Genomic DNA, 27406 nt, shown 5'->3' with positions numbered 1-27406 from the left:
GCGGAGGCGGGCGGAGGGAGGTGGCGGCGGCGCGCGGAGACGCAGTAGTGACAGCGGCAGCATGTCGGCCGGCGGAGCGCCAGTCCCGCCGCCCCCGAATCCCGCCGTGTCCTTCCCGGCGCCACGGGTCACCCTGCCCGTCGGCACCGACATCCTGCGGACCTACTCGGGCGCCTTCGTCTGCCTGGAGATTGTAAGTGGGGCAGCCTGGGCGAGGGTCGCGCCCCGGGTGGCGAGAACTGGCAGCGGCATCCTGCCCCCGGGCTGTCTCCTGCTGCGCGGCCCCCAGCTCCCGTCCCCCCGGCGTGGCCTTCTCCTGCGCGCCCCCCACCCCGGGGTCCTCCCGATGCCCAGCGCAGCCCGCACCTGGGCGACGGCGCCACCGCCCTGGCCCTCTCGCCTGGCACCTGTTAACGCTGGCACCTGCTCCTCCGCTGGCGACAGAAATGGTCCCGGGAGAGCGAGCAGGAGGCCCCGCGGGGCCGAGGACTGGGGACTTGGAGAGGAGAAGGCTCTTTGGAGTTGGGGTACTGTCAGAGACCCCCGGCGGTTTGGCCAGGGGCCGCGCTGGGCTGGAGCGGGAGCCGGCGCTCTCGGCCTCGCCTGATGCTACCTGCCATTTTGTTGGGTGGTGCAAGGTGGAGCCAACGACCGGGTGACCAGGAGGCCGCCAGGATGTGGAAAGAGGGGGCAGGAGGTACCAGGAAGAAGAGGAGGAGGGCTAAAAGACCTGGGCTGTGTGTTTTTTTTTCCTTTTGCCATTATGAGCGCCCTTTGGATTGGGGAGAGGAGCAGGGCTCAGGAGGCAGGGCAGGGAAAAGGTGAAGCCCATACAGTGCCCTGGGCAGTGTCTAATCAAGTGGGCTGAGAATGGTAGGGTAAAAGTACAAACGTGGCTGTCAGGCTCCTCGCTGCCTGCGTTTGCGCCTTCTCCCTTCCTAGTCTACCTTTGCAACTCCAAACCCTCTCAGCGCACTTTGTTGGGCCTAGGTGACCGTCGGGTCACCCGGCCTGTCGTGCAGCCTTCTTGGGCTGCAGACTTGAACTTTTTAAAAGGCACTTTAATGGAGTTGGGAGGTTCTGAAGCTCGCTGGGGAAAATGTGCAAATATAAATTGGGCAACCTGAGGTTGCATCATGCCCTGAGAATGGCAAATACAGAGTGAAACGTTTGCCAGTCAGTGCCTTTCCTGCAGGCTGGCTTTGCTCACTCGGTTTGGGGTTTTCATATCGTCCCCCTCACCCACACCTTTGAGTTTGCATAACCTGGATTTGGGTCGCTTCGGTTTCACTTTTGTGCTTGTGGGGCTGGAACGCCTTGTGAGCATTGGTTTTCCGCCCCATTATGCTAAGGCACCCTAAGTTAAGTTTAGCTCAGATTTGAATCTGAAAAAGGAGACAAGTGAGTTACAGGCTATGACATCAGTAATCGGATCGTGACTGCGAGGCTAGAAGAAACTGGTTTGAGTCTGAGCCCAGTTCGGAAGCATCTGAATGCTTGGGATGAGGTGCGGGCATCCAGGTGAGAAGAGCGGGGAGAGGGTGGCCTTGGGTGGGCAGCCCTACTGTGGGGAGGGAGACAGCCTGAGACCAGTGAAGCCTGGGAAGAAAGATTTTATAGGTTCTGGGCTACTTTACTTCCGTGTTCCTCAGACTCCAGTTGTTTGCATACCTCTGTTAGAAGTTTTTGCCGTATTCACCTGTTCTAGAATTTACAGATGGTGCACTTTAAATGCATTCACTTTCTGAGCTTCAGTACCTTACCTTAGCCTCAGCCTAAGCAATAAAAACATGAATTCTCAAATTTGATATGCTGATCATATTTTTCTAATATTTATTCAAATAGATACTTATATGTTTACATATGTATGTATATATGTAAAAAATGTGACATACATATATGTATATATATGCAAAGAAGGCCTAGCCATGTGCTATCAAATCAAATGCCATCTCAAGAACCACCGGTGATCATGTGACACTTTTGGAAACTCCACCTAATTCTGAGGAAGAAAGTGGAGAGTGGTTTATTCTATTTCCTCCCTCCCACCCCCATATCTCTTTATTTATCTAGCCCATTGGTTAGTTCTCAACTCCTGCTATACTTAATTGCTTGGGCAGCTTTTTAAAATACTGTCGCTAGGCCAGACTAATTAAATCAGACTCTCTGGGGCAGCATCCGAGTTCATTAGGTTTTTTAAAAAGCTCCCGCGAGGTTCTAATGTACAGTCGTGTCTGGGAACCACCAAGGGAGGCCTTTTCGGGGCTCTGTGGACAAGACAGCTCTCTCCTGCGAATGTGAACCATCTCCCTCTGCTAGAACTTCTGCCACGCCCCATCCCAGGAGAAATCCCAGGCTCACAGAAGTATCCAGTCCCTTCCTCTCGTCTCTTCATTTCCTCTGGCTTCTTAGCCCCAAAACACTTCTAGGATCCTTATCTAGATAGAACAGCATCACTTCTGAAAGCCATTTCCGTTTAATTTTCACTTTTTTGGGCCAAATATCTTGATAGGTTTCAATCATAGGCCTCCATTACCTTTTACTTGATATCAACCTCCTTCCTCCCCAACCCAACCTGCAAAAAATGAAAGGACCAGAATATTCCAGTGAAACTGGTGACCTTAGAGAAACAAGAGACCACGTTAGAGCCAAACTATAGCTCCTTCTTGGCCCTCATCCTTCGGTGCCACTTAGAGCTGTTGGATCATGTGCTTTAAGAGAGCAGAGGTGGAGGCCACCTTGGTCCCCTCTCTCTACCTAGAACATCCACACGGAGGAGATGCACAGATACAAGCAAAGTAGACACTTTTGAAGCACTTTGGTCCCGGATTTCTTAATATCCCTCTAATTTTCTGATCCCTTGAAATTGTTCAGTCTCCCATGGCTCCTCTTCAGAAATTTCTCTCTGTAAATTAAACATGAGAATTCACCAGAAGCAGTTCTAAGCTCTGGGTGATGTCCTTTCTGGGGACCCCTTATTTTAGCCTCTGCCATTGTTTCTGAATATGCCCAAACTCCTTAATTTTGGCTTTCTATCGAATCCATTTGTCCTTGCAATTTCTTTATGTCCCATTGCTGTCTAAAACTGAACACCTGAAAACTGCATCTGACAAAGATGCTGGGCTATCTATAGTTGACTAAACTAATGAAACCATGATCTTGGAGTTCACTTCTCGCACTAACCAGTAACTTTGCTCAATCATTTAATTTCAATTTGCCTTGTTGTACCACATTCACAATCTCTCAAATGTCAGGCATTTGTTGGGGGGATGATTCAAAAGATACAGATATTGCCAGCCTCCAAACACCAGGTAAAGTAGTTTATAGCACTGGCTCTATAGGTGGAGATATTGCAACTTCACATGCATGGTGTGGTTTTCTTGAGATAGGTATATTGTACTGCTAGACACCTAAGTTGTCTACCTCTGGGTTTTTGCACTCAGCTATACTTACCAATGTGTGCTTGCTATGAAGAGTTTAACACTAAGTTAGTTTTGCAAAGTGAAGCCTTTTAGTTTAAGATGGAAAACGTTGCCTTCAAAAGTTATCATTTTCAAAATCTAGTGTTTTGATTCAGTGTTTCCTGAATTAATGTTTTGTAAATCATTCATCAGGTGTTTATTGAATACCTGTTGTGCGCCAGACACTATTCTGGGAACAAAGATATTTAAACTCTGCCTCACTTGAAAGAGCTTATAACCTAGTTGAGAGGATATGCCCCCAAAATAACTACCATTCAGGGAATAAAGACACAACAATGGAAAGTGAACTATAGCTAAAGCACTTTCCAGGCAGGTGTATTATAAGAAAATGACACTGGAACATCTGTACTATTGGGCTAAACAAGCTATTTCTGGTCCCTGTCCTCAATGAGTATTATGCACAAGAAGATTGGAAGTAACAGTATTAAACATGGAAAAGAATAAAGGTCATTATTGAATTCAGTGTGTTTCACAGTTTCAGTATTTAGGAAACTGTCTACATTCCCCATGATATTCCTGAACATTTCTCTTTATGGGTGATGGTCTAGGACTCTTATTCACAGGCTTCTAACTGCAGTGTTTTGGATGCGACAGTAATTTTCATTTTTTCAACAAATAATTAATAACCTGCTATGCATCAGGCCTTATCTTATGCCCTGGAAATAGTATAATTAACATAACTCCTGCCCTGAAAAGAAAGTCCTATATGGTAAAGTATAAAGCCAAGAAAGAATTACAGTGCTGCATTTGAAGTGATAAAGTTGGTTTACGAAAAGTACTATTGAAAAACAGGGTGGAGTACATCTGGCCACTGGGACGGCCAGGACAGGGCAGCTTTAATGGGATGGTGACATTTGAGTTTAGCCTGAAATGATGAGTAGGGGTTCAGTAGACAAAAGTGGGAAAGAGAATTCCAGGTAGAAACAAGGGCATGTGCAAACCCCAGAGACAAGAAGGACCATGGCATGAAGTTCTGGCAATGGTTGGTGCTTTTCTGTGTGTGTTTTTCTACATGACTTATGGGAAGGTGGCAGGAGGAGGAAAAAGAGCAGGTAGGGGTCAAGGTGTGGTTTGCTGAGAAATGATAGGCCAAGGCATAGCATTTGTTTTCATCTGTGATGGGGAGCTGCTGAAGGACAGGGATAACTTGATCAGACTTGCAGAAATCTTTGAGTAATGAAGTCTGGTTATAAAGCAGAGAGACTGAAGGCAGGAAGGTCAGCTAAAGGGCTTATTGCAGTGGTTTGGATGAGGGGTGGTGAGAACTAGAAGTGGGACAAAGAAAAGAAGCAGAGAAGAGGCACAGATTTGATATTTAGAAGGTCAACCGCATATGTAAAGTTTTGACATGGCCTGAAATGATCGTAGACCAAACTTAAGTAATAAGATGTAACACAGAGGACTTAACGCCAGAAAAACAAAATGTTAATGAAAGGATGATGGGGAAGGAGGGGCTGTGGAGCAGGCATGTGCAGTCATGCAGATAGTTCTACGGAAGGGATTTCAGGTTATTTTCAACCTGCAGCTTTGACTGTAGATGGACTAACACATAAATGTTCAGCTGTATAGAGTTCTCTTTTCTCACCCAGAAAATAGATTTCGGTTGCAAAGGGACATTGTGTGTCTACAGTGGTGAAGAGGGGCTGTCTGTGGGTATGTTTTCCCTGCTTCAAAGGGGTTTTCATTCTATAGGTAAAATTTTTACTTTGCATCTGGATTAAAAATCCCCATCCATGTGAAAAAAAAAAGTCTTTAAAACTTCATAAGAAAAAAAAGTGCCCCTGCCAAAGATTATTTTCAGCAGTCGTTTTCCCTGGCTGGCAGTTCCGTAAGAAATAGGAAGAACCGAAACATGGAAAACTTCAAACCAAGTTGCTGAAAACCTTGACCTTGAGCTCCAGAGGAAAAGGAGAGGAGATTTGTCTTGTGGCGCCTGATAGAAATGTCGTACCCGGTGGTAGGAGCCATGGATGTGGCATATCTGCACTGATTTAGCCGAATAGGAAAGACTGTGTAATGACATGGGACAGGAGCGAGGCAGGTGTAGCCAATACCATGGACATTCAGTACTTAACAAATGCTGTGTGATTGTTCTGTAGGACAAACTGAACAGTGTGAAAATATTCTAGAGAAACTGGCTGGAGCGAGGAAGAGCAGCTTTGGAGTACGCCCTCTTAAGTCTTGCCCAACTTTTTCCTTTCTTCTAGCATTTTATTTTATTTTTTAACTTTTTATTGAAATATAGTTGATTTGCAATGTTGTGTTAGTTTCACATGTACAGCAGAGTGATTCAATTATACATATATATGTATATATATGTATTCTTTTTTTTTACATTATCTTCCATTATACGTTGTTACATGATACTGAGTATAGTTCCCTGTGCTATACAGTAGGTCCTTGCTGGTTCTCTACTTTATATATAGTAGTGTATATATTTTAATCCCAAACTCCTAATTTATCCCTCTGCCCTTTCCCCTTTGGTAACCATAAGTTTATATTCTATTTCTGTGAGTTTATTTCTGTTTTGTAAATAAGTTCATTTGTATCATTTTTTAGATTAGATGTATAATCTGTATCATATAATATTTGTCTTTGTCTGGCTTACCTCACTTAGTATGATAGTCTCTGGATCCATCCATGTTGCTGCAGATGGCATTATTTCATTCTTTTTTATGGCTGAGTAATATTCCATGTGTGTATCTACTACATCTTCTTTATCCATTCATCTGTCAGTGGACACAGGTGGCTTCCATGTCTTAGCTATTGTAAATAGTGCTGGTATGAACATTGGGGTGCATATATCTTTTTGAATTATGCATTATGTATTATGTATCTTTCCTCTGGATATATGCCCAGGAGTGGGATTGCTGGATTATATTGTAGCTCTATTTTTAGTTTTTTAAAGAGTTTTTTGAGAGGCCCGTGCACCACGATGAAGAGTGGCCCCCACTCGCCGCAACTAGAGAAAGCCCTCGCACAGAAACGAAGACCCAACACAGCCAAAAATAAATATAAAAATAAATAAATAAAAAATTTTAAAAAAGACCTAAAGAAGAAATACATAGAGAATATCTTTAAAAAAAAAAAAGAACCTCCATATTGTTCTCCATAGTGGTTATACCAATTTACATTCCCACCAACAGTGTAGGAGGGTTCCTTTTTCTCCACACCCTCTCCAGCATTTATTATTGCCCAACTTTTAAAATGTCATGACTCCTCTCCAGGAGTTTAAAGTTTGACCTGAATTTCCTGTGTCCTGTTTTATATGAAAAGGCCATGCCCTTTCATAGTCACCATAGATGACATTCCTAACTTTTGTATAATAGCGTTCAGAAGAAGTAAGGTAAAAAGAAAGAAAAGAGGCAATGACTTGTACAGTCCTTGTTGATACTGAAGCATGGGCATGCGTGAACATTTTTAACCTAGGTGATAACTAGTTACCTATAAACATGAAAAGAGGATTTTAAAAATCAAGGGAAATTATAAATGAGAATAAAAGAGGGCCAGAGCATACTTCTCCCCTACAATATGGGCTTTCCATTTTAAGATTAGTATCAGCTTGGTAGCCATAGAAGCACCAAGAGATGGCATCCAGCCAGGGAAGTCTTTCTGGAAGATATAGTACTAGAGTTTAGTTATCCAGTGAAAATTCTGATGGCAGCATGCTGAGCAGAAGCATGGACCAGTGTAACAGACGCTTTGTGTGCAGGGGATGAGGGACAGAGGCTGCAGTGCAGAGATACGGTGGCAGGGAAAGGAGCATTGCAGGGGAGAGGGTGAGCTTGGAGAGGCAGGCAGGAGTATTCACCAGTGCTGTAACCACTGGACTGCAGTCACATCATGAGTGACTTTACACTTTTATGGGCTGCCTTGTAAACACATCTATTCAGCTATTGTATCTGTTAACAGAAGTATGTTCCCACTTAAAAACATTCTTTGGAATACAAGTTGTGTGTAAAATGGAGTTATAGGTAAGGTATTCCCTAGAAGATAAATAGTCTGAACATGTTTAACATCCTTTAATCCTATTGTTTCATTTGTAGCACCCATTGAAATAGGAGGGGTGATCAAGAAGATAAGGTATTCTGAACTTTTGGAGGGCCACAAACCCCTTTGTGATTCTGATGAACATTGTAGACTGTGCCCTCAGAAAAATGTATATGCACTTATCTACCCAATTGGATATGATTTTGGAGAATCAACCCTGCCCCTGCCCCAAGCCAATCCATGACAAAAGTATAGAAACCCTGCTCTAGAATAAACACGAAACTTTGATGGGGACGAACTAACATAATGTTAAGAGCGTAAGCTCTGGTAGCCAGTTGCCGGGTTCAAATCCCAGGTCTAACATTTATTAACTGTATAACTTAGAGCAATTTATTAATGGCTCTCTACCTTGATTAACTTCTGTATAAAATGGTAATAATAATAATAGTACTTAGCTCTCAGTGTTTAATCTCTCACTGTTAATCTCAGAGGATTAAATTGGTACAAATAAAACCCTTAGAATAGTGCTTGAACACAAGACCTAGATAAATGCTAGCTCGTATTTCTGTTACCCTCACCAGCTTCGACCTCTTACTCAGATTAACTCTGTAAGCCAGATTGGGAGACATTTTTTCCTCTAGTCTTTCTGATTTGTTCGTCCTCACTGATATAAAGTGATGAAAAGCCCAATATGTAAGCAGTAGGAGAATTGGAAGGAGAGGTCATATGTTATACACAGAAAGTTCTAAGTACTGAAATGTTTCTCCTTAGGGCAGTCTAACCAGTCCTTTATACCTTCAGCTTCACTTACCTTTCCCTGGTTTCATTCCAAACACTGACTGAAAATAGGTCAGAGTAGGAATTGGCCTGTTTACTTAGTGAATAATAAGAGTATACTAAGATGAAGGTGTCAAAGTGGTTTGAAAATTATTAGCCAAGATGTCGGAGGGCATGTTTTAAAAGCACGCTATTAGGAAATAAGTGACAGTTGAAAAGAAAAAGGGTGTTTGCAAAAGGAATCCTTTGGGAACATAGGAAGACCATCCAAATAGGACTCAATTTGAGCAGTCTGTAATCCACGCAGCCAGAATTGCTGCTTGCTCAAGACCGTGGTTTCCCGTGGGGTTACATATTTTTGCCAGTCCACAGTTTCTAGTGAAAACATGTTTTAGCTCCAGCTCTGAGGGTTCAGTTCGGTGTGATGTGTGAATGAATAATACTTCCATGGTGTTCTTATGGGAAGGCTTCAGCCAAGGTACACCCTTCTGCCCTGCAGGAGCCAAGCTGAAGGGATGAGCATATGCTACAGTAAGCCACCAAGGAGAGCCGTGGCCTTAGGAATGGGTAGCAACTTAATCACGGCAACTCGGGTTGTATCTGAGCGCTTGAGGTGTATGCCAGGTACACCTAAATTTGAGCTCAGGAGGTGAGGGGGTCACAGGGGAAGACTGATATCTACTTGAAGACGTGTTTGCCTTTGCATTACCTGGAAGGCGGGTTGTCTTTTTGTCAGAGCTTGAGATTCAAAGTCATGAGCCCTGACTTGGTTCCTCACAGAAATTTCAAAAAGTGGTGCATTTGGGAGTTTTGTGTGTTATTATCAGACTTTTTAGGACACCAGAGAGTGGTGGAAGGCCGTGATAGACAAGGGGTCAGAATGTGGATTCAGATCACCGTGGGTGAACAGGGATTCCAGCCTTCTTCAGGGTGTGTGCACTCTGCAGTTGCTACGAAACGTTATCAACTAGTCTCCCTCAGATTTTAACCATTTTTGTGCTCTGCGTTTCACTTCTAAAAACAGGCTACCTCCAGAGCCACCTCTACTGAACAGGGATGCTGATAATTAACATGAGGGGTAAATACTCTGAGCTTCGTAATGTGCAGAATTAGGTCAAGGGAATATACTAAGCATTGGTAATGTTATTAAAAGGTCAATTTTTAAAGTTGGAGCCAGATTGGGAAGCTCGGAAGAAAAGGTAGCTTTTGGCCGAAAGAAAAGGTAGCTTATCGTGAAGTAGGGAGAAATAACTGTGTCAAGGCCCTAGGGATCCATTCACCAATGTGACCGTCTTGCAACCAGGAAGGTGGATCTCCAGAGTGGGATTATTTCACTTCTCTGGGCCATCCTCTATGTTCCAAAGCTCCTGTGGTAGGGACAACTTAAATCTGTATTTCACGGAATCTCTGATCCAGGGATGTAGCGTGTGTGTGTGTGTGTGTGTGTGTGTGTGTTTGTGTGTGTGTGTGTGTGTGTGTGTGTGTGTGTATTTGGGGCGGGGGAGGCATCCATACACCTTCCTGCCTCCCTTACCCCCTTTCCAGCCACACACACACCACAAAAGGGGAGGCAAGTCTGTTCTCTTTTCATGTACACACTTAGTTCCCTTTCCAAGCCTTTGAGGTTTGGGAGGGGCTGTAGTTTTGAGTCCGACAAGAAGAGTTCATCTCTACTGTTTCACATTAGCATCCGCTGTCACAGCCCTCGTCTGCCTTGAAAGCCTGCTTCAAAACCTGCCTCCCCTGCCTACCGTCTAGATTCCTGCCGTTCTGTTTCTTCTTCCCTCTCGCAGTCTCTCGGAGCACACAGCGTTGAGCCCTTTTTATAGCACTCGCCACAATCTGCTCCTGAATCAGATTTGATGGTGTCTATTTCTCCCTTATTAGAGCTCCCGGAGATAGAACCTTGCCTTTTTTTTTTTTTCTCAGTGTCCTTCTGCAGTGCCTGGCAGCAGATTTGAGGCTGACCAGTTTGAGGTCCAGTTCAGGTTTATTACATGTTATGTTTAATTCCAAAGGATCATATAGCCTCTTCTTCAGAGGTGTGAAATTATCATAATCTCGATATCATATAATTATGCTTATCTATCTGAGTCTGCCTGTCCCTAATAAACAGTGGCCAATTGTTCTTTATTATTCTTTATACTGGCACCTAGAGTTTCAATAAGTGATTCTTGAATTAATAGATGTGTAATAATGATGTATATTTCTTAAACAGTATTTAATGTAGCTTATTTGTGATGGGAGAGTAAGAAAAGTCTACCAAGAAGAGGCTGAGAAAAAAAGAAAAAGTGGAAGATCTTATCACCTTCAAATATTTATTAAACAGTATGAAAGAGTATAGAATCTTTTACCAGGGACATTGTTTCTTTCATAGCTACTAATAAGGTTGTGGTTACATTTTTTTAATATGCATTATTACCCATGACTTAGATTTACTTCATAAAACTTTCTGCGTTGATTGTTCATATTTGATTTGGAATAAGGACTTGAGATATACCACCACTATTATCAATTTATTAGATTGGTGCTTCTGTTATCATTGCTCAAGTGATAATTTATTAGGCTTTCCAAAATGTTTTTCAAAGTACTCATGAATTGTATGGGCCTTTTTTTAAGAAACAAATTAATACTTGTATTTTTAACTTTTAGTGCCTTACGCAGTTTGGATATTATCTAGCAAGATTCACACAATTATTGGTTTTTAATATTTGGCGCTCCAGCTGTTCTCATATGGGAACTAGGAGTTTGTTCACTCAGCAAATATCTGAGAGCCTTCCATATGCCAGGCGTGCCTGCTATATTGTGTGGGGGGATGGGGGCTGGGGGGGGAGGATTGATTCCCACTTGCCTGTCAGTGTCTCCAGGCAGGTGTACTATAGCCTAGGTTTTTGTGTTGCCAAATGTAGCACAGTGCCTGACTGAGAGTTAGGAAAGAATTATTACGTAGATTAATAAATGACATGGGATGCAAGCCATTATAAGGCAGCATGCTGCCAAGAAGATCTAAGAGTACAGTTGGACTGAAAGCCAGGGGCATCAATTACAATGTTTCCCATCAACGTCACAAATCCCTAGTAGGGAGCTTGCCCAGAGGGCAGAGCGGGGCCTGAGCATGGGGTGGAACTCAGGAAGGACCTTTAGGTTGATGTGCTCTTCAGGGTGAGCTGTGCATGGGAGTTTCTCAAATACACATGGGGAAGGAACGACGTTCTGGGCCAGCATATGTCAGGCCAATCAGATGTGAAAGAGCTTTGTCTTTGGACTGTTCATTTCTTTTTCTATAATGTGAGATGCGAGGGGTTTAGTGGCAAGAGACAAGCATGCAAAAGGCAGGTTTGCTCGTAAAGGTCCTGGAATGCCATGCAGAGGGTGTGTAGCCTTTATCTCTCTAGTGGTAGTATGGACGAGGCTATTGCCGTCAGGTTCGTAAAGCTGCCTGTCTTCGCCCCTCACCACTTCTCCTCCTGTGTCTTCTCACTCACTCCCAGCTGTCCCAGCCACAAATCTGGGTATTTTCCTTATCTCTTCTTTTGCTGTCATGTCCCACATCTGCTGAGCCACCAACCACCCTCGCATCTACTTCTCAGTTTCTCTCTGAGCCACTCACTTCTGTCTGTGCTCAGCTCCTGGAGTCTACTTTACGCTCTGTTATGGTAACAGTCTCCACTGTGGTCCCTCAGCCCTCCACCTGTTCCCCTCCAATCCATTGTCACACTCCAGCCAGAGAGAAACTCTGAAACACAAACCGGATCATGCTCATTCCTGCTCAAGGTGATCTGAGGCTTCCCGTTGCCCTTGGGTGAAGTTCGTCTCCTTGACCTGACCTTCAGGACCCTCCAGCTCCGCCTCCAGCTCGCACCTCTGGCCGTTCTGCACATGGTGCCCGCTGCTCCTGCCACCCTGAGCTCTGCCCTTCAGCTCTGCCAGCCTGTTTCTCAGCTTCCCCAGACCATCTCAAGACTCACGCCCCTGCCCTGGAACAGCCTTCTCTGCCCGCTGCTACTCTCCCTGGCCCTGTCCTTTGGGTTGTTGCTTCTAGGGAGTGTTTCCTGACTTTTCAAATCTGGATTTAGAGCCCTCATCATGTGGACTTGCAGTGCCCAGTGTTTGCCCAATTGTGACTTCTGTGAAGCAGCATTTTAGCGACTTGCTTAATTTTCTCTTTTCTGTAAGAGACTGAATTATGTGATGGTGGAGACCATTGTTTACCATTTTATTCCTAGCACCTGGCACAATGCCTGACAGTAGGTATTTATTGAATATTAGATCTGTGAATATCTCAAGTATCTATTCTCATGCCCAGCACATAGAAGAGTGTCAGTAAATGATGGAAGATTTTATTGTTTACTGTCATGTACAATAGCTGCTATTCTATATATAGGCAATAATCTCACCTGTACAAGTAGGTCATGATAAGGACTGAAACATGGCCATTAGAAGTGACAAGTTAGGACGTAATGGCTGATCTTTGTTAATAGCCCCTCTGAGAAATGGTGAAAGCAGAAGCCAGTGGACAGTGGTTTGAAGAGTAACAGCAAGGAGAGGAGGCGGAGGCCTAGCAAAGATGAATTTGTAAAAATGGTGAACTGAAAAGGGAAATCCTTAGAGAGGGCAGTAGTTAGAGAGGCAGCAGGGTCAACGGAAAATACTTTCATTTACTTATTTTTTTAAATTTTTATTTTCTATTAGAGCATAGTTGATTAACAATGTTGTGTTAGTTTCAGGTGTACAGCAAAGTGATGCAGTTATGCATATACATGTATCTATTCTTTTTCAAGTTCTTTTAAAGGAAAATGCTTTTAGATGGTGAAAGAATACTGAACCTGGCCATGGGCTGAGGATGAGAGTCCAACAGGAAGGCAGGTGTGCAGAAATAGGCATGGAGTCAGATCAGGTCCCAGAGTAGCAGTGCTGGCCTACACCTGAGAGAAGAAAGCTCTCCAGTAACGATAGAGACAAGTCGCTGGCGGGGTTGCAGGAACACGTGCAGAAGTCTGGGGAGGAGCAAAGGCAGTGGTAAGCCCGATGCAAGCATGTTCAGTTCTGTGGCCCAAACCTATTACCGTGTTTCGTTTTCCCTTTAGGTGTTCGGGGGACTCGTGTGGATCCTGGTCGCCTCCTCCAACGTTCCTCTACCTCTGCTGCAAGGATGGGTCATGTTCGTGTCTGTGACGGCTTTCATCTGTTCCCTCCTCTTCCTGGGCGTGTTCCTGTCTGGCGTGGTGACTCAGATTAATGCCAATTGGAACTTCCTGGTAAGGGATATTTAAGTCTCTTTCAGGAACATGTGAGAAATTTATAAATATCTCATTCTGTCCTGAAATGCTGGATGCCCTGTTCTATCTGTTGCCTCTAGCGGGAGAGAAAAGGTCAGAGCACCGAGGCCGCTGTGCTGCCATGTGGCCGGCCTTGCTGGACAGCAGGGTCCCAGTTCGTTCAGTTCCTGTGGTGACAGAGCCGAGCCATCTCTCTGTTATTCCTTTATGAGTTAGATGACCTTTCCGCAAAGACTGTTTTATTTCGTACAACAAATGAATCACGTTACAGTTATTGAACTATTGAACAGATGCCTTTGGGAGATGGATACTGTGCCACGTATCTTAAAGTTTTCCCTTGATTCCTGCTTCAGATACTAAATGCATATATTCCTTTCAGAAAACAAGTAGCTCTATATCTTACTCTCCAAATACTTAGAAAAGGAAAGGGGATATTTTATATTTCTTTTCAATGCCTGTCCTAGACTAGCAAGAATTGCTACGTTTTAAGAAATGAATTTCCGATCGACACCATTTTAAAAATTATGACACCATTAAATTGGGTCAACTTACTTTCCCTTTTTCTCGTATAATATAGGGAGCCTCTTTCACGTCTGTGGTTATTCATTCTCTGGGACTGTCTCAAAATGGTCCCCAGTGGAGCATGAATTGCAATGCCTGGTGGACAGTGCTTTAATGAAGTTCATGAAGAACCACCATTAGGTTTCCTTCACACTTTGGTGGTTAGGAACCTAAATCAGACCTTCAGTCGGGCTTTATGTATGTTCCTTTCCGGTGTGGTAGTATTTTATTCAGCAGCAAGGATGATATTTGTTCTTGTCTTATTTATAGACCATAAAGAGAACCATCATCCCAAATGTTATCAGCAGTGAAGTCTAAGCAAACGTGGCTGTCCATTCAATCGGCCCGGGGCAGATGGCATGGGTTAGTGTAGAGCTGAGGAGGAACAGTGTAGTGTGGTGGTTATACTGATGCACAGGCTTTGAGGTTAGTCTGGTTTGCTTGCTAACCATGTAGCCTTGGGCAAAATATTGAACCTCATTTCTTCCTCTGTAAAAACAGTAATAATAATACCAACCTCACCAGATACTGTCAAGGAATAATGGAATTCATGTAGGATAAAGTGTTCAGCCTTGTGTCTGATTTATAGTAAGTGATCAGTAATCATCATAAGTCCTTAAACACGCGGAGGCTCGCAGTTTGAAACTTCGAAAGTCCTATTTCTTAGGTTGCTGATACAACGTATTTCTGCATTTTTGCCTTGATTTCTCATTAACGATGAGAAGATATTTCTAATAATTACTCAAGTGACGAAGATCAAAAATCCCTATTTAAGTTACAAATAGATGCTTAATCTCCTTTTTCTAAATGCCTGGCTCTCCTAAAATAATGCATGAATGAATCAGTCAATCCCTAATGTTGATGAATGCCCCCAGGCTCTTTTAATATCAGGCTTGAAGATGGTATTTGGCCAGTATGTACCAGTAGTATAGCCCTGCTGGTACTTTGGTACTGGTTAATACGTAGCCATTTCCCCAGTCTACTGCCTCTTCCTAAGTGCTTTGCTCCCTCTCACCCTGGCCCTTTCTTTGAGACTTTCCTGGACCTCCTAATAGCCCAGCAACAGAAGAGTTAATATATGGAAAAGTAGTGAGTCTCCAGGATCCTGCAGTGCTCAACGTTCTGTCTAACTGGTTGATGCACACGCCTTACCAATGTTTAAATATTTTTCCAATATCACTCCTGGCTTTATTAGACATATGTCCATACCCTCTTCTTTCCTTTTGCTTATATTGAGTCTTATCTTCGGTATTGAGTACAAGCATTAATATTAGGTTTCCTAAATTTATTAGGTTTAATTAGGTTTTCCAAATTTGTATTTCTTTCCAATGTGTAGCATTGTATCTGATGTTCAGACAATAAAACGTTGGGTTTTTTTTTTTTTTAAATTAAACCACTTTATGAAAGGGACAATTGAAACTGCCAATCTGTTCCATAGGTCACCTGCAAAGTTTATCTTACGGCTTTCTAGCTGGAGTAGTCTACTCTTACTGAGGGAAGAATGGGGACAGCGACACACAGGACACAGTACAGTGGTTGTTAGTACACAGTCTTGTCATATGGTGGACATACTTTCAAAGAGCCAACTCTGGCCTTCAAGGAATTTGCTTATACGCTAACATTGTATTCAGAAAGGGCTCCCTTTTTTTCCCTATTCTTTTGTGATTTTCTACATACTTAGTCATTTTTGACCACATGGCTGCTTTTGATAGATTTTAAAATTTATCTTGTTTACTCTCAGCCAGGTAAATTTTTGAGCCATGCATATCATGGAGTTGTCACCAGATGGTAACAATTTTTAATTGCTGCATTCTGGAATTGTTAGACATTAATTGCTCAAAAAATTATTGCTTCCCACCCACCCCATGATAACAGTTTAATGTCGCCTGTATGCCATGCGTGAATGAAGAATGCGTGTTGATAAAGAATTTATTTTCTAGAAGTATTCATTGTGAGATATTACCTACAGTATGTATAGCTTCTAGTTTTTATTGATCGTGAGATTAAATTAGTATTCATGGCTGATGTCCTCAGTATTTTTTCCCCAAGTTTTCTAGTGTTGGTGTAAATGGTGAAATAAAAATATGATATGTAATAACACATATTAAGTGCTAAAAACTTGCCCCCTTCTCATTTGAGGAAAGCAGCAGATTTTAATTTTGAGATGCTTTTTCTTCATTGTTTTTATATGGACCAGCAATAATACCATTTCACCTAACTTTAAACAGATGTCATATTTATTTTTCCCTTTTTGGAAGATGGAGTGTTAAGAAGAGATATATGTTAGAGAAATAAAAGATACCAAAAAAAAAGGCCTTGTACAATTAAACATGTTTCTTCCCTTTCTTCCCCCAAAGTGTAGCTGGCACACGTGACCATCTGCCTAGTGTGGAAATCACTTAATTTTTTTTTTTTTTTTTAAATTTATTTATTTATTTATTTTTGGCTGTGTTGGGTCTTCGTTTCTGTGCGAGGGCTTTCTCTAGTTGCGGCGAGCGGGGGCCACTCTTCATCGCCGTGCGCGGGCCTCTCACTGTCGCGGCCTCTCTTGTTGCGGAGCACAGGCTCCAGACGCGCAGGCTCAGTAGTTGTGGCTCACGGGCCTAGTTGCTCTGCGGCATGTGGGATCTTCCCAGACCAGGGCTCGAACCCGTGTCCCCTGCATTGGCAGGCAGATTCTTAACCACTGCGCCACCAGGGAAGCCCTCACTTAATATTTTTAAAATGTCCTGAGCTATGTTTTCTGTCCCCACATTCATTTACCTATTTGACCTTACGGAAAACGATGGTTGTCCTCATTTTTACAAATCAGAAAACTACAGCTCAGAGGGACTATTATCCCTTTTCATGCTGCCATTGTGTAAAACAGGATCCCCCTATATACAGCATGGCTTTTTTTTTTTTTTTTTTTTAATAGTTAGTGAAAGTTTGACCTTGAGCTGAGAAGCAGAACATGGGCTGGAGATAAGAATGTGGGAAAGAGTTACCTGCTGCTGAAAATATTCAAGGCATGCTTGAGGCTGAGTTTACTTGAGGTGACGACAGGTGGGCTGCACTCGGGGGTGCGTCAGTGTTGGGAAGATTGGCAGAAAAGCAAGAGCATGTGACGGAGACTCAGAAAGGGGAAGGGGTCCTCTGCTAACGGGGGAGGGCCAAGGGCTTTGGACAGGTGGTCCACAAAGGGTGGTCCCTGCCCTGCAGCACCAGCATCGCCGGGGAACTTGTTAAGAATGCAGATTCTCAGATTCCACCCAGACACATAGAGTCAGAAACTCTGGGGTTGGTGCCCAGTAGTCTGTGTTTTAACAAGCTCTTCAGGTGCTTCTGATACACACTAACCTTTGAGAACCTCTGGCTTAGAGCAAATAATCTGCATTGTCCAAAACAATGAGTGAAATTGTGAGTGAGGAAGACCTTTGTGCACACATCCCACACATAGCAGGAATTAGAATAAGATGTCCAGGGTGGCCAAATATAAATGTGGGTGTAGCTCTCCAGTGATGGGAGATATTTAATGAGCACCTAGTATATGCTTGATCCTATGTTAAGACCTAGAAATACAATGGTGTACAAGACAGGCCTGGTAGTGGCTCTCAAAGAGTTTGTTGGAGTAGACAGTAGAGGTGAGGAAACGATTACACAACTGACAGAACAATTATAATTACGTTAATGGCCAAGAAGGGAATAAGAAGAGCGTACGTATCCTCTCTGGGCCACTGGGAGGCAGACTCTAAGATGGATTTAGAGGTATAAGAGATTTTTTTTTTTTTTGAGGGAAAGAGGAGGAGATAACACCTTCAAAAGAGGGAGGATATAGGCTAAAGCAAAAAAGTCTTAGAGAGTGATAAAGTCTTGGCCAAATTAGTGAGAAGCTCCAGAGCACAGCCTTCCCTTTAAGACTCTTGTGTTGGGGGAAAGTGGCCAAGCACCAGTAACCGCACTGGGCCATCACTGGCTGAGGGCGGCCCAGGAAGAATGTGACCTTAGTTCAAACACAGCAGCAGATCTCAAATCCACTGAAGCCAAAGCTGTCAGCTAACTCTGCTCCTCACAGCAGAATGCCAGGTTCTTTCTGGAAGGGACACGTGTGCAGTGCGTGCCGTCGATGCTCCAGACCTCTTCTTGCGCAATACGTGTTTGCGGCCTCGCTCCTCCGGGGTTCCAGGGTGCCTCTCTTCCTGAAGCAGAACTTAAAAGAGAGAGGCTAGAGGGACAAACTGCAGCCCCTCTGACAGGAGTTGGTCTCAGAGCCACAGCTGGTCTTGGTCACCGCCCTCCTCCACTGACCATTTTAAACTCCTCTTGTTCAGCACTCATGTCTGCTGGTCTCCGAGGTTTACCTGGTGGTGTCATGCAAACCCTCCCTCGTGAGAGAGTGTAAGCCCCCTGGTAACTTTATCCTTTCAGGCCAGTATTGCTGCAGTTCTCCATTTTAGTCACAGTTGGGCAAGAGAGTTCTAACACGGCCCCAAGTAGATCACCCGAGTTCCACATTGACTCCTTCCTGCCCTCCTGTGTGTCAGCAACCCTACCTTCTCTTGTCAAGATGGTGACTCCTCCTCTTGCCTTTTGATCCCTGAGCACAAAGAATCCAAAGTACACAGGCAGCAGCCATAGCTCATAGTTCAAGGGGATGCTTGCTGTATCCTCTAGCAAGAGTACATGCCCCGGGGACCAGGACCTCTGATCATGCAGAGCCCAGAGTTGTGGGGACAGCAGTCACAGTCTTTCATCAGGTCAGTGGGAGCGATGATGGTAAGAGGAGAAACTCCTTCCCCCCTTGGTTCTCACTCTTGCAATGAGGACACAACACCATACTGAAAACTAATTTTCACTGTGTCTATCGCTTCCCGAAAGATGGCCACACATCCTCACAGGTAGTGCCTCCAGGTGCCTTCAGCCAGCCATGCTGTCGTGCTGTCAGGCCAGTGAGTTCTAGATGGTGCAGCATACAAGGCAACTCATGGTCGTGGGCCCATTCCCACTCCTCCTCTGCTGAGAAGTTGGTCCCTTGGTCAGATGCTGTGTTGAGTAGACGCCTATAAATCAGGCATTCTGTAAGTCCCTGGATAGTCTTGGAGGCTGAGGTTCTGCAGGGAAGAAAAGCAAATCCATACTCAGAATGAGTGTCTGTTTTGTGAGAATGAACCATTATGTCTCCCAGGGAGGTAGGAACTGAGTTCCGTCAATTTGGTACCAGGTGCGAATAGTGCCATATCAGGCTCTCAGAGTCAGTCTCTGTTGCTGGCAGGTTCAGCATTAAGAAAAGGCGGTAGCTAGGTCAGCTTTGGCAATTGGGAGTCCGTGCTATTGGGCCTCGACATAGCCTCCTCCTCCCAGCCATGGCCACTCTGTTCTTGTACCCATAATGCCACTGACTGGGTAGCTGGTGACAAAGGCTGGTTGCATCAGCTGGCCAGGTCATTTTCTCTACGTGCCATCCCATGGTGGATGCTTCTGGTGGGCGTGACCATGTAACAGAAAGGTCACACTTCACACTGTATGCTTAATCCCATATGTCCATCTCCCTGCTCCATACTTCCTTGTCTCTAAACTTGTAGCCTTTTATTCTCCACGGCCCTGACTAGCCTGCCAGACCATTCACCACTGACCACAAGTCTCTGTATGTTCTTACCTTGGGCCGCTTTGCTTTCTTAACAAAGTGTATGACATGCTGCACCACTCATCGTTCCATCCGTTCAGAAAATATCCCCTAAACTCTGTCTTTCAAAGCCAACCCTGAATGTGGCTATAATGCACGTGTAATGCAGCTGCTGTCCCTTTTCACCTTGCAACAGCATAGCATGCCATCAGAAACAAGTACAGGTGTTTCCTTTCTCCTTCATCTGGACCTAAGGGCTCCCCTCCCCCATGTGGCCATAGGTGTGGGCTGAGGAAGGAGGGCAGTCCCATCCTGGTGGGTGACACGGGGGCCTGTGCCCTCTAGCCCAGCTCAGCTTGGTCGCTGCTGTGCCCTTCCCATCTGAAGAAGCATTGCTATGACTTTATGAGTTGGTGGCTTTGATAGAACTCCATTCATAATGAGCAGTTCCAGATACTTAGTCACTTGGTGTCTCAAGATCAAGTGTTTCTTCTCTCCAAGGGCCCAGGAGGACACCGGGAGCTGCTTTTCCAACATGTGTAATTCCCCAGTACAACTTACATGCCTGACTTTAGAACCCCAGGAGCCTACATAGTGATTTTGTCACCACCATTGCCATGAGTTCCTTACTACGTCTTTTCCTCCATCACTCTAGAGCGCGTAGGACCCTAAGGCTAGTAAGGATAGCTGGATAGTATGACCCAAGCCATACAGAGCTGGACGTGTAAGAAGTTTATTGGATGGTAACACCTATGAAAGCTGAAGGGGGAGGAAACAGGACTGGACAGGGAAAGCCTTCAGCACAACTCAGTTCTGATACTCCTGTAAAGGAGGAAGGAGGCAAAATTAGGCAGGAATAGAAAGGTGGTATTATTGGGGGGGATGGTGTGGAGGGCTGGGGGACAGGTAATTGGTTGTGGGAAGACTCTTTCCGGTCAGAGACGCTACCATGCGTAAAGAGTATCAGCCCTGAGGTATAGAGTGATTCCTGGGGACCAAGATGAGACCAGAGTGGCTGACGTTCAAAGGGGAAAGAGGGTGGCATCAGCTGAGGCTGGTGAGGAAGGCACGTCATACCGAGAGTCGCAGGCCATGTCACCAGACATTTCCCGTTCCTTTTAAGATGACAACTTCAAACGGAAATAACAAATGGTGATTGTAAGGTGTATAATAATAAATGGTAAGTACCTGCTGTAGGAACTGTTAACAAAAATATACAGCGGTGCGTTGATGGTATATTAACTCACGTAAGACGATGTGAATTTTGAGTTGTGTGTCACATCCATGCAGCGAGAGATAAATAACTTAATCACAACTGAGTTTTTTTTTTTTTTAAATGAGAACCTCATTCTTTTTTTTTTTCTTTATTTTTTTAGTTAATTAATTAATTAATTTTTTAAAAAATTTTTTGGCTGTGTTGGGTCTTCGTTTCTATGCGAGGGCTTTCTCTAGTTGTGGCGAGCGGGGGCCACTCTTCATCGCAGTGCGCGGGCCTCTCACTATCGCGGCCTCTCTCGTTGCGGAGCACAAGCTCCAGACGCGCAGGCTCAGCAGTTGTGGCTCACGGGCCTAGTTGCTCCGCGGCACGTGGGATCTTCCCAGACCAGGGCTCGAACCCGTGTCCCCTGCATTGGCAGGCAGATTCTCAACCACTGCGCCACCAGGGAAGCCCCACAACTGAGTTTTGAATGAAAATTTCCTCTGCTTTTTGTAGAAGTATATGTTTGTTTTGTTTTTTAGACTATCGGGAGATATGGTATTGAATTCAGTGATTTCATAGGCCCGTAGTGTATGGGCTGACAATCTAATGGATAAAAATAATAATTGCTCAAAAATAAAATGATTATAGAATGTGTATATAATTATATAACTATATAATATACAATAATAAAATAGATATTATAACTCTAACAAGATGTAATTTAAATGCTGTTTTACTTGAATTTTAAGGGCAGGAATTCTATGGTACCTTAGTTTAAACTGAAATTATATATTTTGTTCTAAAATTCAGTGGATCTGAAGGTTTGCCAATGTGCCAATTACAACGGGTCAGTTGACTTTCACTGGTATTCTAACAGCTTGACATTGCTGAGGGAGCCAAAAGAAATGGCAAATGCAGTTAAAGACTGTTGAAGTGTTCTAATTTTCCTGAACGTAAAAACTTCATTTCAAATAAGGAACGGAAGAAAAAGCTCTTCTTTTTCACCGTAGCTGTCTCCCTTTTCCACCCTCTTTCAGGATCTCGCTTACCATTTTACAGTGTTCGTCTTCTACTTTGGAGCCTTTTTGCTGCAAGCAGCTGCCACGTCGCTGCACGATCTACGTTGCAATCGAACCATGGCTGTGCAGCCGCTCTTGAACGATGACAAGTATAACATCAACGTGGCGGCCACAGTAAGTGTTTGATGAATACAGTTTACCAGCGCTTCCCCTCCCCTGTCAAGGTCTCCAAGAAAGTCCTCCGGCAACAATAGTTTTCTTTAATAATAGCCATCAGCATTAGACATATAATAGCTGATTATCTGTACAATAACCTTATGAGCCAAGCTGTTACCCCCAGTGCTGTGGATGATGAAACTGAAGCACCAGGAGGCTGACATTCATGTAAGATCATACCTGTCAGCGGTAGTAGTTGACCTTGCACAACAAAGTCTACTTTGTGAAAAGAATTAATTGTGCTTTCTACTTGGTGTAACTTCAGACATGGTTAGGGAGATTTGTCCTTCCCTTTCTCTGTCTAAGTGAAGCTGCCCTAGTAAACCTCTACATGCTTCAAGTTCTACATTAATCCCCATTTCATCCATACACTCCAGTAGAAGTAAATCTTTAGTTTCTGAGTTTTAATGACAGAAACTAAATGCATGAGCCATTCATTTGTGACATTCCATTGAGTCCCTCACTTTTCTTTTTATTTCAGTATACCTTAGAGAGAGGAAAACTCCTTTCCCCTAGTAATAGGTATCAAAAGTGGTCATTCATGCAGGGGCCAGGCCAGCCCAGTGTGGGTGAGTGAAATCAGCTGAGCTGACTCACAACAGGGGAACAACCTCGCTGATCAGATCATCGGATGAACAAAAGCATAAGCGAATTCCTAGTCAAAACAGAAACTCTCTCCTTTCGGGTGTATACTCAACATATAATTAAAAATGCACCAGGCTTTTTTTTTTCTTTTTTTGATGGGAGTCATTAGAGATGGAATTTATCAGAATTCCTGTGCTTATAAGGCACGAACTAGAGCAGTACTATAAACAGAACTAGGGGAGAGCCACGTGTATGCAGCCCCCCAGGATTCTGATATCACTGAGGGTAACATAAATTCATAATCTGCCACTGCAGAGAAGACATGGAGGACAATTGTAACTACATATGAGCAACTCAGAGTGTAGTTAAGATTTACACTTTGAGATTTATCATTTAAGGGTATCATTGCTCAAGAAATTTTGAAATGTCCTGAAATTTTATAAATCGTGTATGAAGTGTGATAGAGGGTTTCCCAAATTTGACAGACCTACACAGTTTGTGTGTCATTACAAATACGGTATAAAACTGAAATAAACTTTTCTAAGTTATTGAAATAAAACAAATTTTGATCAACCATGGAAGAGGAAATACTAGATTTTCTCCAAGATTACGAAATCTCTCTAATGCCGTTGTCTCATGAAGAGCACACTGTCTTGTGAAAAGGATATCAAAGAAAGTGGGTTTCCAAAACTAAGATGTATCAGGCAGGTCATAAAACAAAAATATTGTTGTTTTAGATTTGGGAATATTTGTGACATTTGTCAGCTTTTCAGAATTCATGGTTGTTGTGATTTCCTGTTCTCATTAAATATTCACATTTGTACTTTAAAGTGGTCATTCTCATTCAACAGAAAATGCCTAGATCAGAGATGTATCAGAGAGACAACCAGGAGAAGAAGGGTGGGGAAAATAGCAGAATGGTAATTATGCTGTAAAAATGTTCTGTAGGTGGATCTGATATTCCTTCTCAGAGCTCTGGTTTCCTTGTAAAGGATTCCTGTACTACATCATAATGTTTTAACATATTTAACTGCTTTGGTAGTTTTCTATGAATCATAAACCCCAAAAGGGTGAGGACCATACCTATTATTTGTTTATATGTACCAAATGTACCGATGTATGCATAGTTAGTGCTAAAGAAATCCTTGTTGAATATAAAGGACAGTGATTCAGAGCTAAGTACAGACTTGAGGACTGTCTCCCACGCCAATCTGATGATTCATTTCTGTGGATTTTCTCTCTTCAGCTCTAAGGTCACTTTCCATTGTCACAGAAATGATTTGTTACATCCTCAAGTCCTGACAGCTGCACTTTGCTTGGCTGTGAGATCACTGTGCAAATAGACGTCTCATCGTGAAGTTTTGAATATGTACCATGTTAGGGGTTTCACCACTGCTTAACAAGCGAGTCCAGTACGGGAAAAAAGGCTCAACCTAAGGCTGTCCACAAATGAGAAAATTATTAGGGACTAGAACGTTTAAAAGAAAGGTTAATGGTGTGAGGGGATAAAATCATCAAGAAAAGAGAGGAATATAAACGATTTTCATTAGCGTTGAAGTATCTTTAAGTAGGCTGGTCAGTCTTCAGACAGTTGTTCCTTTGGACGAATGTTTTCTTAAAGTCAGGGTTATAAATCTGATGTGAATTGTTGTTTCTTTTTTCTTAGATTTTTGCCTTTGTGACGACAGCTTGTTACGGTTGCAGTTTGGGTCTGGCTTTACGACGATGGCGACCGTAACACCCCTTACAAACTCACTGCCTGTGTGTTAGTTTCATTTGTGTACTCTTTATGTCTGATCAATTTGGATACCATTTTGTCCAGATATAACAGCATCCGCAAGGTAATTTGTTTAGTATATGGAGAGAATTTAAGTATAAGTTTTGGTTCATTTCATGGATGGAATTTTAATTTTAGTATGATGTTAAACAGAGAAATAGCCTTTAGTTTTACATCTGTCTCTTTCTCTTTTTTTTTTCTTCTTATTTTAAAGAAAATTTCCCTTCACATCCATAAAATACACAGATATCGTTCGTGAAAAAAGGGGTATCTCTTGTGTTTAGTTACTGAGTTACCTGAACCTTAATTTTAATAGGTAACTCAAACTCCTGAAGAAAAACACATTTCAAATAAACTTCCCACTGAACTCTGTTTTAGTGTAAAACGGAGATCGACACTCTTTAAAGGTCCAGATAGTAAATATTTTAGGCTTTGTGGGCCATTCAGTCTCTGTCACAACTACTCACCTCTGCTGTTACTACATGAAAGCAGCCATAGACAGTAAGTAAACGAGTGAGTGTAGCTGTGTTCCAATAAATTTTTATTTACAAAAACCGGCAGCAGGCTGGATTTGGCCTGTGGGCTGCAGGGTATCGTTTGCTGACCTCTGGTGTAGAACCTTGGTTATGGGTTCTGCATTTTATTGAACTGATCCTGAAAGGTAGAAAGTGAATTAGACAAGCCACATAGTATTTAGTCTTATGCAGTAATCACATTGCCTTTAGGTTAATGGTCACATACCCTTGAAGGGGCTATAGTTTCTCAAGTTAATTCAAGCAGAGTCTTGGGTACAGGAAAAAGTAATTTATGAAGTGAACCCTAGTTGCTTAATCCACCTAAGTGTTTCCTAACAACTGAGCAAAATGCTCATCTGGCATCCTTAAAATGAGAGCCCCAGAGACCACTAACCACTCCTGGAACTGGTATCTAGCTCCTGATGTCTTACTTTGGGTTTATTTATGCTTCAAATACAGCTGTTTACCCTGTGCGTGAATATACAAATATTTATGTGTGGATATGTGAGGCTTTACCCAATAGAGCTCCCCAAAGGGTGAACTTTTTACTTCTAATTCTTTTACATGACTCTGAGTTAAATTTGAATAGAGTATGAAATATAACTTAAAGTTGTAGATCCTCACATGTTTAGAGAACAGTCCTGACATCTATTGAATATGAATAGCACAGAAAAGTATTTTAACCCACCTCAGAGACCCTGGTCGTGGTAACATGCCAAAATGGCTTGAAGGGGAGAACAAGTTAGAGTTAAGCCCCCAGCTCACACCACCCGTCCAAACAAGATACTTATCTCTTGCCTCAAGAGGGCTACCTCTGGGAAAAGAGGGCTTTTGAATATTTTATACTTTCAACCGTTTGCTTTTTGGCTGAATCATCCACTACAAGTGCCATGTATAAGCTGGGATGTTAGATTTCATGGAACATAGAACAATCTTGAATGAGTAGCATAATCAATGATCAATGATCAAATCCTGTTTATGTGATAATCCCTTAGAAAGAAGAATCTGATTAGGGTTTGGTTTGTGATGTAATTACAGAGATAAAAGGTATATTTACTATGTGGCAAGAGGATATCAGTCTTGTGACTTTATACTGATGTCATAGCTTTTCTATAATATCCAACTTCCCTGGTTTTTCTAGCTCCATGCCACACTCTTAACCCTGAATTATGAATTGTATATTACAGAGTCATATATGCGCCATAAGGATATATTGTCCATTCTGGCTGGAATTGTTAAAAGTTAGTCTGCTAGATTTAGTTGTGAGATTGTATTTTTGTTTCCAAGGTATAACAGGTCCATGCTTGGTGGCATTAAATTAAATGATTTCATGAATCTGCTTTGGTGACACTTTTCTAAATGGATTGCTTCTAGAACATTAAGAACCAAGCCTAAAACTCATCTAACTGTGAATACTTAGAATTGTAAATTAATCACGATCTAGATTTGTGAGTTGACTGACAAAGCACTTGAACAAAAATTATGGCATTTGAGAATTTCTTTATATAGCTTAGCTGTAAAAATGAGGAAGTGTTGGTTGGTTTTAAGATCTGGTAACTCCATGATGAAAAGAAATTTATTTTATAAGTGTTATGACTCTAATAAAGTATTCATTTGATAACCTTTTGGGGTCATCTATTTTTTATACAATTTACTTTGAAATTCAGTTAAAGGTTTGATATAAACTTGACAGATTTGGAGCTTCTAGACTCATAATATATAAGAGTTCTGCTTTAAACATTTCTATGTAAAAGACAGTCTCTCAGGAAATGCCAGTAAATCTTTTTTCTTTGGTGAAGGTTCAGGAGGTGAGTCTTTGGAGGTAATATTATAAAAGAAGTTTAAATGTACTCTATTTTATTTAAAAAGCATTTATATAGGCATAATATATGCCAGGCAGTGTTCTAAGCATTTTTTCAAATATTAACTCATTTAATCGTCATCGTGACAACTGTATGGAATAGGTATTATTGTTGCATTTTAAAGACGAGGGAACCAAAACACAGACCTTAAGAACACCCAGGGTCACGTACCTAGCAAGTAGGAAAGCTGGGATTTAGACCTCAGCAGTCTGGCTGCAAAGTCCAGGCTCTTCACGGTTGTGCATCACTCAGTTCTCCCAGATTTTACATATTTTATATATCCAAAAATATGACCCTTTTCTCCCAAAGAAGTTTTTAGAAGAATGTTGAATACACAAAACTGTTGATGACAGATGTCATCTTTTAGAACTTCTTTTTTGTCACAACCAAGGGCTCATGAGTTTAGCTGTAAGAACTTAGGCGAAACCTGCATGATAGGGAAAAAGTTAGGTCGCTTTGGTCTGCAAAGTTCTCCAGAGCGCTTAGCTGCCTGAATTATTTCTCTGGTCCATTAATTCTGGTTATGGACCATGCGGCTTC

The 27406-nt window shown here is 42.7% G+C and overlaps 1 protein-coding gene across 1 annotated transcript; it reads left to right on the top strand.

The window, feature by feature from the left end:
• On the top strand, window positions 1–26625 carry MAL2 (mal, T cell differentiation protein 2). Its single transcript, XM_007188814.2, has 4 exons — window positions 1–193; window positions 13337–13507; window positions 21930–22085; window positions 24379–26625. Exons 1-4 carry the CDS (start codon window positions 62–64, stop codon window positions 24448–24450), a joined length of 531 nt encoding a protein of 176 aa, XP_007188876.1. The 5' UTR covers window positions 1–61; the 3' UTR covers window positions 24451–26625.
• Window positions 26626–27406: the final 781 nt, after the last annotated feature.

The sequence above is a fragment of the Balaenoptera acutorostrata genome, chromosome 17 (genome assembly GCF_949987535.1).
Source record: "Balaenoptera acutorostrata chromosome 17, mBalAcu1.1, whole genome shotgun sequence".
Lineage (NCBI taxonomy): Eukaryota > Metazoa > Chordata > Mammalia > Artiodactyla > Balaenopteridae > Balaenoptera > Balaenoptera acutorostrata.
Note: the sequence above shows the minus strand (reverse complement) of the source record. Positions and strands in the feature narration are given on the sequence as shown.

Excerpts from the sequence above, each read along its gene's own strand:
- MAL2 (XM_007188814.2), top strand. The coding sequence starts at position 62 with ATGTCGGCCGGCGGAGCGCCAGTCCCGCCGCCCCCGAATCCCGCCGTG. Across the intron at positions 194-13,336 it reads CCTTCGTCTGCCTGGAGATT|GTGTTCGGGGGACTCGTGTG; the intron begins GTAAGTGGGGCA and ends TTTTCCCTTTAG. Across the intron at positions 13,508-21,929 it reads ATGCCAATTGGAACTTCCTG|GATCTCGCTTACCATTTTAC; the intron begins GTAAGGGATATT and ends ACCCTCTTTCAG.